Raw genomic sequence first — 13334 nt, 5'->3', positions numbered from 1 at the left:
CATTTCCCCTTTATTGGCAAAGAAAGAAGCCGATTTGTTATGGTTAAAACTAGAAAAACGTTTTCAGCAACCCGAACCATTCCTGGAATAAGAAGTTTTCACAACTTCAAACCACTTCCAACAAACCACCTTGAAATCAGAAGTACTACTACAGATAGTGTAAAACCCTCCGTAGTCTTTTCTTTCCATTCTTCTTCTGATTGGGTTCGTGTTGAACCATCCATAAATAGCTATGTGGCTGCAAATAATGATGGTAACTGGTACTTTAGACTGGTAAAAACAATATTCAATGATGAAGAAGATGCAGAAATTCTATTCTATTCTGGAAGAATGTATTACTTCAAAAAAGGCTGTATCAAAAGAACTGAAAGCTCTTGGATGAAGTGGAAAAACAGTTTGAATCAGTATTAATGTTTATTAAAAAGACAACATTACTCAAACAATTCAATGTTTCAAGCAATCAGTTGGGTTATACATAAGTGTCGTAAGTACACTATCTTTGTACAGAATTCTAATGTAATCTACTATAATTAATAAACATGTTAAAAAGCCATCATTATTTTTGTTTTATCAAGTAGCCTATATGTTTAAGAGTAAATTAAAACAAATTTGAGCATTCTATCAGGTCTGAGACTCTAGACACTGCAATTCTTATAAAACAAAACATCCGATACTATAATGGGCGAGGGCAATGGATTGTTCAGTTTGGAACTGATGTCTGTGCTTGTGTCTGTGTATGTGCGGATGGATATGTGTGTGTGCGTGCGTGCGCGAGTGTACACCTGTCCTTTTTCCCCCTAAGGTAAGTCTTTCCGCGCCCGGGATTGGAATGACTCCTTACCCTCTCCCTTAAAACCCACATCCTTTCGCCTTTCCCTCTCCTTCTCTCTTTCCTGAAGAAGCAACCGTCGGTTGCGAAAGCTAGAATTTGTGTGTGTGTGTGTGTTTTATTTATTGTGCCTATCTGCCGGCGTTTTGCCGCTTGGTAAGTCTTGGAATCTTTGTTTTTAATATATAACAAAGATGATGTGACTTACCAAACAAATATACCGACAGGTCGATAGACACACAAACACACACACACAAAATTCAAGCTTTCGCAACCGGCGGTTGCTTCGTCAGGAAAGAGGGAAGGAGAGGGAAAGATGAAACGATGTGGGTTTTAAGGGAGAGGGTAAGGAGTCATTCCAATCCCGGGAGCGGAAAGACTTACCTTAGGGGGAAAAAAGGATAGGTGTACACTTGGTACACACACACACACACACACACACACACACACACACACACACACACACACACACACACACACAAGCACAGACATCAGTTCCAAACTGAACAATCCATTGCCCTCACCCACCTAATCCTTCACCTACACATCAACTCGGCCAATGAACACACGCGTCAACTCCTATCCTTAATAAAAGTCCTCATCTTTCCTCTCCCACATCCACACCGGCTGTTGAGAGCATCCTCCTACAGGCCAACCGCAAATTAGAACAGCATGCCACCCTCCACCTCAAAAAACTATCCAATCTCCTGGTTTCCTACCTCCGGAAAGGCAACTCACTCACCCTTCACAACCTTTCCAGCAAACCTCAACCTCCTCTCATTGCACACAAACCCAGTCTCTACCATCCACTCAATCTCCCACTTCCAGCTCCACTCCCTCCAAAACAAAAATGTCTGCTTGTGTCTGTGCGGATGGATGTGTGTGTTTGTGCGAGTGTATACCTATCCTTCCCCCCCCCCCCTCTAAGATAAGTCTTTCTGCTCCCGGGATTGGAATGACTCCTTACCCTCACCCTTAAAACCCACATCCTTTCATCTTTCCCTCTTCTTCCCTCTTTCCTGACGAATCAACCGCCGGTTGCGAAAGCTCGAATTTTGTGTGTATGTTTGTGTGTCTATCGACCCGCCAGCGCTTTTGTTTTTTATCTTCAGATATGTATAATAAATAAACTTGCTGCAAATATTTGTGATTTTATCTAAAAGAGTTTTTAAGATAAGCAATTTTAAAGTTTTGAATACAAATTAAATTTACCATTTCCAAAGGTACGCAAAACATAAAAACTTTAAAAATTTATAAAAAAACTATAATAAGAGATAGAGCAAAAAAATTAGCAGGTGTTGTCAGGATGGTATTAGAACCATTTGAGCCAAATTTCATGAAAATCTAAGTAGGTGCGTGTAAAATTTATTTTTTATTGGGTGATTTGACATGGAATGACCCTCAATGGTTCTGCCAACCTATCTAGTCATTCACAGTGCAAAGAATTGACAGCTGCAGCACGCAACACAAAAGCTACCGCCATTGTAAGTGCACTTTTACTGGGTCTCAATGTGTAAACCTAGCTCATCTTAACGCAAGGACACCTACGGTTTTTTAAAAGATCATGGATGCCGAAGGGGCACAGGGGAGGGTGTTCGCCACTAGTATTAAAATTGGCTACCAATTGAAAATTACAAGTTCCAAAAAGAAACAATTATTTTAACTAAGGCAGTGAAAGAGAGAGATATCCTACATACAATACCTGCTGATATGTCACACAAACTACTTCAAGGCTGGAGACAAACTTCACAATTCTTTCTGAATGTGTGTTATTGCAGGATTATAACACTGTACACAATAATGTTTTGGTTTACTTACAGTATTGTACTTCTGCTTCTTTGTTTTAGCTTTCACTCAAACACAGCCCTGACTTTTCCTAACAGGAGGCTGATCTGCACATTTTATCATTTCTTTGATTTTCTTTTCTAGAATACTTTCCATTGATTGAACAATTTGATAAGCTAACCCTCTTGATATAGTTGTGTTTCTTCTCATTCCATCTCGGCTGTCGCTGCATAATATGGTGGTTGTACTGACACCACAGATACCACAGAAATGAAAATACTGATAGAGGCCATCTCTCTGTTTCCCTCTTGCAGGGGTATCATATGATCTATGGTATCAATTTCATCTTTATTGAAATTATAATATGTATTTATGTGGACTTTCTTGTTCTCGCGCCCCTTCAGTGCCTTCATCTTGATGCAATGCTGATAAAATCAATTTATATTTGGTTTTGTTTTTAATACAGGGGATATCATAGTAACTGGTGGCCTACATGTGTGTGTGTGTGTGTGTGTGTGTGTGTGTGTGTGTGTGTGTGTGTACATGCACACTTAATAAATATAGATTTCAGTCTGTCATGATCTTCATTATGCCTGGAATATGCTTCCTGTTTGACTGGAGAGTTCCTACTGTAGGAACACTGTAGTCTTGGTATGCCTGTTCCACCAAACTCACCAATTTGTAGTATTGGTCTTTAGTAATATAGGGTGATTCAAAAAGAATACCACAACTTTAGGAATTTATAACTCTGCAATGACAAAAGGCAGAGCTAAGCACTACCTGTCGGCGAATTAAGGGAGCTATAAAGTTTCATTTAGTTGTACATTTGTTCGCTTGAGGCGCTGTTGACTAGGCGTCAGCGTCAGTTGATGCTAAGATGGCGACCGCTCAACAGAAAGCTTTTTGTGTTATTGAGTATGGCAGAAGTGAATCGACGACAGTTGTTCAGCGTTGCATTTTGAACTAAGTATGGTGTTAAACCTCCTGATAGGTGGTGTATTTAACGTTGGTATAAACAGTTTGCAGAGAATGGGTGTTTGTGCAAAGGGAAAAGTTCTGGACGGCCGAGAACGAGTGATGAAAATGTAGCACGCATCCAGCAAGCATTTGTTCGCAGCCCAGGAAAATAGACTCGCAGAGCTAGCAGAGAGCTGCAAATTCCACTATCAACTGTATGGAGAGTCCTACGAAAAAGGTTAGTTATGAAACCTTATCGTCTGAAATTGGTTCAAGCACTGTCTGCAGCTGATAAGATGGATCGGCCGCCAGGCAGCCCGTGACAGAGCACTTCATCACTGGCCTCCAAGAAGCCATGATCTTACCCCCATAAGAAAAAATCGCAGGGGGTATGTTAAGGATATGGTGTTTCGGCCACCTCTCCCAGCCACCATTGATGATTTGAAACGAGAAGTAACAGCAGCTATCCAAACTGTTACGCTTGATATGCTACAGAGAGTGTGGAACGAGTTGGAGTATCGGGTTGATATTGCTAGAGTGTCTGGAGGGGGGCCATATTGAACATCTCTGAACTTGTTTTTGAGTGAAAAAAAAAACCTTTTTAAATACTCTTTGTAATGATGTATAACAGAAGGTTATATTATGTTTCCTTTCATTAAATACACATTTTTAAAGTTGTGGTATTCTTTTTTAATCACCCTGTATTTTGGGCAGTGTTTTTCACAGGTGAAGGTGTTCTTCACTGGCGAATAGTTTTGTAATCAAATCTAACAATTCTAAAAGGTTTCTTGAAACATTTTCTTGTCATAATGTTGTTGTAAACAGGCCAACCCATTAGGTCTGCGCAGATACTGTGCACACTGACATAAATGTCCTTATTTGCACCCACAAGTATCAGTATTCCTACAAAGGCATAATTCTTTCTCACTGCGAGAAGTAACATTTAGCCTAACTACCTCTTCATTTGAATGTTTTACTGTTGCACCCATGCCATGTGTAAAAAGCAACATCAAGGCTTCTCAAGGTGAAACATGGCTGGAATTACTCCAGCCTGGTCCCTTATTATACTTGCAAGAGACCTCATAGGTATTCTGGGCTGTGTGATCACATATCACTTTCATGAGGCACAGTCACAGCCTGATCTTCATTATCTGAAGCTACATTATGTTCTAAACAAAATCACTTTTCTGACTGAATCGTAACCCATAATACCATCCTCACCTTTACTTTCACTCGCTAAATTAGAATCTACACCTAAAATTTTCTTAAGAACTCTTTCTAAAAATGATTAGTGTGTTATTTTATTTTAGCCATTTCTGAGTCTCAATGTGAACAGCAGGGAACTGAACTAACTCACAGGAAGTACACAACCTAAATAATAGCGTAGTGTCATCAACTACTACTTGCTTTAAAAATAAACTGGCTGATGAGAACAACAAAATGTCTCCAACAAGAAATACAGCCATGTATTGTTGTAAAGTTGGGAAATAAATTTTACATGTAATGCAAAAAGCTAAGGGGCAGTTCGTTGAAAGTTTCATTATTTTCCAGTCAAAAAGAGGAATTTTCTATAAAATTTTCGACACCAAAGAGGAAAATGTCATCTAACACACACACACACACACACACACACACACACACACACACACACACACACACACACACACAGAGAGAGAGAGAGAGAGAGAGAGAGAGAGAGAGAGAGAGAGAAGAAAAATAATTTGCTACGTAAATGGAGTCAAGAGTACTAAACAAGACTTAAATGCGTATCCTGAATCAATGGAGTACAAAACACATTACATCAATGTGAATCTGAGAGAGGAGGGAATAGTGTGGCACAGCAATGGTCATCAGTATTTTGAAAGGCATTTAGGCAGTGACTTCCTTGATGAAGCAATATTTAATTTCTGAAGATAAATTAAAACCATTCAAGCAACTGTCCTTGGAAACGAACTGTTTGTAATTACAGGTACCAGTACAGAGGCAGATATTTTAGTCGTTAACTAATTCAAACAACTTGGACATAACTATCCCTTAACTGTAGGTATTAATAGTTGCACAGGACCAATGAAAATCAATTATGGTCTTGGTATGTATGGTTATGCGATTTTCATAGAGATCTTTGCTACACGAAAGGTCGGAAATCACCCATAATACCTCACATTCCAATTACTTCTGTTTCATTACTTCTCAGCCGTTTTGCGCCCTTACGAATGACTTAGATCATAGGTTCTCGAATTACTTACATGTCTTGGTTCGAGGGTGTCATCGAGTCCCAATCCTCGTATGTGTGAATGGGCTCCAATTCGCTCGATCCTAGTGATTTCTCTAACTTCTTGCACTTTGGCTGCTGCTACTGCCTACATTGTCAAACAAAAACAATAACTTACAAACAGGCACACTGAATCGTAGCACAGGTAAAATGTAGTATTAAGCTAACTCTATAAATCTGAAATGATTATATCTCAGTACTATAACTCAACTGGTAAAACAAGGGCAAACCGACATTTTACCTACATATTATAAAAATACATACCGCCATTTCCTACACAAATCACAACGTGCTTCAAACAGTATTTACCGCTGTTTACCTAGTAACAACCTGAGATTATATGCAACATGACAAGCGTTTCTCAGAGATAAAATTGATTGAATGAAAAAAATTATTAAAATCATAATTGTTAGTTTCATCGTGATAGCAACAATTTTAATAGCAACAATATTATTTTCAATTGTCATAATTAAATCTATTATTCGTTATACATCTAAAAAACACATAATAATATAATATTCATATTATCACATTAAAACCGTGATAAATCGGAGATATAAATACTTCAGCATAGAAGCGATGGAAATTCACCAAATCTTTAACAAATTTTATTTCTCATTATGACGTGATAATGTATAATTTAAGCACAGATATTCAGAAGCAAGGTAGGATGCGAGTGTCAGTCATACCAACCCAAATTGTAACAACATGTTCATGACATGTATGCCAGAGGTTTAAAAGTGCAGCTAAAAATAACAAAAAAAGAGAACAAGGAAGAACCTTTACGCAAAAATTTCCTTACACTTTTCGTAGTGCGATTCTGAATTTCATTCATTAATGGACACATGCTTGCAATTATTAGATCCTGCATTTTTATAATATTTTTCTTATATCTTGATTTCTTTATATTGAGTGAAATTGGAAGTTAAACTACATATGTCGACACTCATTTGCGAAATGTAAAATATTAAACATAAATGCTTAACTTTGGTTAGGGTGAGCAAGACTGAAACTCGCTATGGATGAATACCCAACCCAAATTACGACGAAACCGTGCCAAATCCTAAATGCATTTGTTTCTTCATTTTTCTTTCTTGTATTCATAATACGATTAGTTCAATGTCGTACCGAAAATTTACATTGGCGCTTCGGCAGATAAAATATATCGACTGAAAGTATATTGGTAGCACTTTCTTATTTCTTATCAGTGCCTTGAAGCATAGCGAAGATAAAAAGCAACTTCTCAGAAAACTAAATTTGTTCCTGAGAAATGGATGATGCTTACTTAGTAGAAATGATAAGACTAAAGCTTTAAATACCTAGATAAAGGTATGACGGTAGAGGGTGATAACTGGCAAGAGCAGGAACAGCTGATTTGCAGAAGCCATTTAATTGACCTTCAGTGCATATTTTTCAAAGAAAACGTAGATTTGTGCCATCAACATTTTTAAACGTAATGATTCCGCGTTGTAGTTATTTCCAATCACAGCAGCAGTCTCTTAAATGTACTGTATAAACTTGTTTCTATTATTAAACACAAAAAATGTACTATAGTGATGTTTTGTCATTGAAAGAGAATGTAACAACCAGTTCGATAGGAACTTGGAAGATGTTGAATTGTTTGGTAGACATGACTCCACATGTTTACGTATTTCACTTTTGGTAGTACTGACTGACGTCATTACCCACACAGTGTGAAAGTTTAGTACTGGACTGTTGAAAGAACGTCTGCTCCAGGAGCCTTAAAGGTTAAGATTTGCGACATTCTTGTGTTTTATTTTTGACCTCAGTGTTCCTCTAAACTCTACAAGCGAGATTGTTTCGTCGGGAAGCCACTGCATGCAGATTTCGCTGTCTGACGTATACTTCGAGCGCTTGTATTTGACCTAGCCAGCGCGCATGCGCATGGCGGTGAATACCCGAATGTACTAGTTTGAAATTTTAGGTGGGGAAGTACCTGAATTCGATGAAAGAACAGGAGACCAAGAAAAGTTTTCACCGCCAGAGAACTACTTTATGTAGGTGAGTTATAGCGATTGTTATTTAAATGATCGGGTCAATCAACGTCAGTTTGTTGCATATTTGGTGTTTTTTAAAGTGTGTTTCGGTATTCGAATTACAGTTGTTTACAATTTTTTTTGCAGTGTGTTGTCATGGATTACTGTTTACCTGTATCTGAACAGTCGCACCACATGCTTGAAAATTGTCGTTGTTATGATAGTTTCCCACGTCAACGAAAACGTTATTTTAGTTTTGTTGCAAGCTTTTGCCATTTTAGCGGAATAATTTTAAATGTTTTTACGTTTCATGTTACTATGAAAACTATTAACGCGTTTATTATTTCTATTTTGACACAAAGTAATTAATTTTGTTACTTGTCACTTATGAAGAACTTATTTTTGTTGGAGTTCATGACAGTCTGGAGATTTAAGTATAGATGATATAGTAGGTAGAAGATAGTTCTGTTTCTGTGTTCTGTTGTATATTAAATACATTAAAAATGTTAAGTAAGAATTTGGTTTACAGTGAGTAAACATTATTTATATTTCATAAAGAAAAAGCATGGTAGTTGGATTGTTATGGACACTGTAAGGCCGTAATAAACAGAAGGATTTTCGGAAACCGTACTAGTGTTATACAGGCCTGTACCATATTCACAGTTTTTGAATACGATGGCATGATTACTTTTATTGCCATGTAGGCTGACATTATATTAATTCTTATCGAAGTATACTTGCGTCTTTAATTTTCTGTGTCAAATAATTTATTAACACAAAACACAATGTATTTCCTAAAACAATGCTACCTTTTTTTCCCCCAGCATCACTCGTTCAAGTAATAGCAAGCATTGTTGTCCACTGATATATAATAAGTTTTTACCATTTCCGTGGAGTCATGCAATGACATTATGTTTATGGCAGACACTGTGATGCAACCAGAAAAATAAATTATACCAAGGCATACGCACACATAAGATGCACTATCTTGTCTTGTATCATATGCAGTATAATGCATCAATGTGTATTTCAGAAAGTGTAAAAACAAACAATGTTATCTCCTACCGTCTGTGTTCAATTCTCTGACAGTCTCCATGTCGTTATAAGTATCACATCCTTTTAAAAATAACACCACTACTATATTATACTACTCAGCAAAGAGTGCATTAAAGATATTTACACTAAATTATGCACACTATCAAGATTTGTCGGGTGATTTCGTTTTTACTCGCATTGCTGTACTCATTGTAATTTGCTCGACAAAAGTCATTCTCTATTTTTATAGTACAACTCTTGTATTCAAATCAAAACACGTTCTTGGCCTTGGGTCTGTTCTGACTGGCTGACTGCTGCCTATGAGGCAATATGAAGAGAAATTTATGAACACTGGATATGTGATGATCATATCAACATTCCTTCCAGCAGTAGTCTTACTAAGTAAATCATAATTCTATAATGGCACAGTCTCACTGTTGTGCGGTTGATTCATAAGGCAGTACAGAACAACAACTGTCATTAGAATTATGAGCAGTCAAGCTGCAAATTATGAGTCTATGGAGTTAACAGTGTTTCTAATTTATTAAAAAATACGCTGTTTTTGTTGTACTAGAAGCTTTTTTTTTTATTTAGATTCATGGTATGCAATATTCCCCAGGTTTTCTCCCCAATGGAAGGATAGAAAACATGCATGCACAGGTAAATGTTACTGCTTGTAGGTAGTTGTAGTCAGGAAAAATAACTGACAGTAACCTCACTTCTCATCACATTTGAGTTACTCCACATTGTTCAATTATTCTTGTACCCTTCTTCGAGGCTAGCATCTTTCTTTTAGTATATTTAGTTATGTTCAGCTTGCATAAGCACAAGAAGCATGAAGCAGTAGAACCTATTGTAACAGTTCAGTGTTAATATAGTCTACAGGCTAAGTTGCTTTTCCCCTTTCTCTTTTTTTACTTTTTTAAAGTTATTTTGACTTCTTGGTCGTCCCTGAAGGTTCTCCATCTTCATGTGGTGGAAGAAACTGTACGAATGAATAAACATCAATGGAAAAAAAAAGGAATAGTGATAACTGAATGTATCGATACCAGATGCGGCTTCAACTTTCAGTGCATAATTTATTCATGACGTAGTGTGTGATGTCATAGAAATAGGAGGAGAAAAGAACACTGATAATATTTCTTTTGAATCTGTGTTTGTTTTTGGTTTTTAGGTTGTGGTAACAGAGCAATCCATAGCACAACCCAAGGTTTAGGATGGGTTTGAAGATCGCAGTTCGGTTGCAAATTGGCAAACCAAGTGAACCAAATATGAAATTTGTGATGTTGTGCCACACTGATCTGTAGTGATAGCCCGAGTTCTATGTTAGGTTGGCAGTATTGAGTGCTTCAATTAATCAAAAAATCTTGTTAAATATCGAGTTAATATTGGAAATGATAGATTCTTTGTGATACAGGCTATACTAAAATTTTGTCACCAATGTCTGTTTAGATTGGGGGGGGGGGGGTTACTATAACAATCAAGTTGAGAATTTTTACAATACAAATTTCTCAGGCATTTAAGAGACCCCGTGGTTGTAAGTTTATGCAGTATAAAACAACATTTTTATTTTTGAAGTACTAAACACACATTTGAACACTTTATGGTTTTATGTCCTCTTCTTTGTAGTCCTTGGTCACATAAATATTGCACTCAGCATTTGCATTAGTTTTTAATGTTCTGCCAGTCACATCCATGCCTTTCTGTCTTAGTGGTCGTCAATGAAATGACAGTATATGAGATGTTGATATGGATTTTCCAGACAAATTTGCGGAAAAGTCAGAGCATAGAATTAAAACAGAAATTAAATGTAATGTATCATGTATAGTAATGGTTTTTCCATTGCGTGCAGAGAAGAAATTGTTAATGTTGAGTAATCAATATTAGCTGTTAATGGCATTGTATTTTGCTTGGTGAAACAAACCGTGTAACTGAGATACAACAAAGCAGGTTGGAATGTTGATGGCTGAATAATTTTCATTTCACAGAACAGCAACATTCAATTTAAACTTCTTGGCACTATTTGCTAGACAGCTCGTGAATGCTCATTGTGCCTCTGAAAAAGTCTTTGAAGTCGGGCTTCATTTGAATAAATTTGTATTTTGCACTGTCTCTATGCAAATGTGACATTAAACCTTAATCTTCCTTTTTTCTAAACAAATATTATGTTATGTAGGGATCTGTCTGTTGTGCTGACAGCAATTAACTGTTAAGGGAATACATGTGTATCAACTCTTAAGGGAATACATGATTAATTCCGACTAAGAACAACACATACTCACAAAACATTTCCATCTAGAGTACTAAGACATTTTTGTCATTTAATCTCAGACACCTGAGGCTGGTTGGTAAGATGCAAAACACAACCTTGTAATGTTCCATCTTTATAAGAATAGTGTACACCAGATCAACAACATACCTAATTAAGAGAACTTTATATCATTCCTAGAATTCTGGAAGAACAGTGCAAAATATGGCTTCTCTGGAGTTTTCATCATTGGCATCCATTAGCCAGCTGCAGCTGTGTCAGAGAAAATGCGCTTCATCACTTTACTGCTCCTGTAGTAATATGTTTCCTTCAGGTGTGCTTCTTTTAACTCCCGGGACTCTGTTTTTTTTTTCCCCTCCACATTCTATGACCTGTGCTGGTACAGTTTTATTTGTCACAACCAGTTATTTATCTTTTTTTTTTAATTTATTGTTGAACTACTTCAATTTTAATAGTCACGATCAGTAACATCTGTTTGTGTCACTCTGCATTCCAATTTATACTCTCTTCATGTTACTTATTTAGAGTTTAGGTACAGCATCTATTTTGTCTGCCTGAAAGTTTCACTTGCAGGTGTTTTCATTTATCTGCCACTGGTGTGTTCTTTCTATGCAAGTACAGTACAGTGTGGAAGAAGCTTAGGTTTTACTGCAGCATAGTTACTGAGAACTTTCAGCTCTCTCTGAAATGCAAATTATTGACTTCCGATTTTATTTTTCTGTTCTCCCCTCTCCCTTTCTTTCTGCCAGTATCGTGTTTGTCCCTGCACTACATATTATTCTGTGTTAATTTACTTTTTCTTAATACTCCTTTTGTTGCACTCTTGATGAACATTATCTTTCGCAAACAATAGGCTTTATCACACAGTTCCTCATTCCAGACTTTAAAATATTAATCCATTCTCTTGTCAGTATTGCTTTCGATTCACTGTAGATTGGTTTTATTCATTACATGGCTAGAGGTACAGTTATATGCCGTATCATGTTTCCATAAATTGTTAGATGTTTTAAATGTCCTGGTGGTAAACTCTGTATTGAAGACAAATGCCCTCACAAATTAGGAACATCGAGCAAAACTACCGAATGTAAATTCTGTTCTTGTTGTTGCTAGTTTGATGCAGCTTCCCACACAATTCTATTCTGTAAAAGTTCCTTCATTTCCGAATAACTTTTGCAACACACACCTTTTTAAACCTGCTTAGTGTGTCCATTCCTTGGTCTCCCTCTACAGTTTTTACTTCCCTCTGTTATAAAATTTTTGATTCATTGGTACTAAACGATATGTTCTATCAACCACTTATGTTAGTCAAGCTGTACCACATTTCAAAAGATTTAGGACACCATTTGAAAAGATTCTGTTCTCTTTTTGGCTAAACTGCTCCTTGTCCACATTTCACTTCCATAAAAGTTACACACCCTACAGATGCCTTCAGAAAAGACTTACTAATATTTAAATTTACATCAGATGTTAGCTGTTTATCTCATTTTCTCAGAATCACTTTTCATGGGTATTTATTTGTTTGTTCATCATTAAGCATTTGAAACAACAGCATAGACTTGTCAGATACATTACAGAAATAATCTATGGTTATATGGAATGTATACATAGTAGGGTCCGCAGCTCGTGGTCTTGTAGAACGTTCTCCCGCATGGATTCCCGGGATCGATTCCCAGTGGGGTCAGGGCTTTTCCCTACCTCAAGACTGGGTGTTGTGTCATCATCATCATCATCATCATCATTATTCATCCCCTTTACGATTGGAGGAAGGCAATGGCAACCCACCTCTGCTAGGACCTTGCCACATCATCCCCTATGCTCTTCGGAGTATGGGACATCATAATCATCATCATCATACACAGTGGGATAGGATTACACAAGGATTGAGCAGGAAATTGGCCATGGCCTTATCAGTGGAACCATTGCAATATTTATTGTAGCAATTCAATGTAACCAAAAACCACATGTACCTACTCTGCAAACAGGTTATCATGCACAAGAAGTAAAATCAGTGATATAATTAGAACATGAAGCTTTGTTCTATTACACTTCTGAAAAACATATAAACACATGAACACATTATTTAAAATGCCTGAAAAATATAAGCAGAAAAAGCCTGCTAACACTACATCCATCCCAGATTTATTGTAACACATTCCCTTTTGTGAGGAAGTTTATAGAATCACATTAGAA

General features: G+C 36.9%; 2 protein-coding genes across 2 annotated transcripts in view; one reads left to right on the top strand and one right to left on the bottom strand.

The window, feature by feature from the left end:
* Positions 1-6481, bottom strand: part of LOC126284384 (ruvB-like 2) — a 108534-nt gene extending 102053 nt beyond the window's left edge. Inside the window, exons 1-2 of the mRNA XM_049983270.1 lie at positions 6108-6481; positions 5818-5931 (exon numbers count right to left, since the gene is read on the bottom strand). Coding sequence (XP_049839227.1) covers positions 5818-5931; positions 6108-6113 — 120 coding nt within the window. The 5' untranslated portion in view covers positions 6114-6481. The remainder of the gene's footprint in view (positions 1-5817; positions 5932-6107) is intronic.
* Positions 6482-7075: 594 nt separating this feature from the next.
* The window catches only part of LOC126285340 (nascent polypeptide-associated complex subunit alpha, muscle-specific form-like), a 388350-nt gene continuing 382091 nt past the window's right edge, over positions 7076-13334 (top strand). The window contains exon 1 of the mRNA XM_049984656.1: positions 7076-7865. The gene's annotated coding sequence lies outside the window, so the exon portion shown is untranslated. The remainder of the gene's footprint in view (positions 7866-13334) is intronic.

This window comes from Schistocerca gregaria, chromosome 8 (assembly GCF_023897955.1).
Source record: "Schistocerca gregaria isolate iqSchGreg1 chromosome 8, iqSchGreg1.2, whole genome shotgun sequence".
Classification (NCBI taxonomy): domain Eukaryota; kingdom Metazoa; phylum Arthropoda; class Insecta; order Orthoptera; family Acrididae; genus Schistocerca; species Schistocerca gregaria.
The sequence above is the reverse complement of the archived record's forward strand: the minus strand, read 5'-3'. Positions and strand labels throughout refer to the sequence as shown.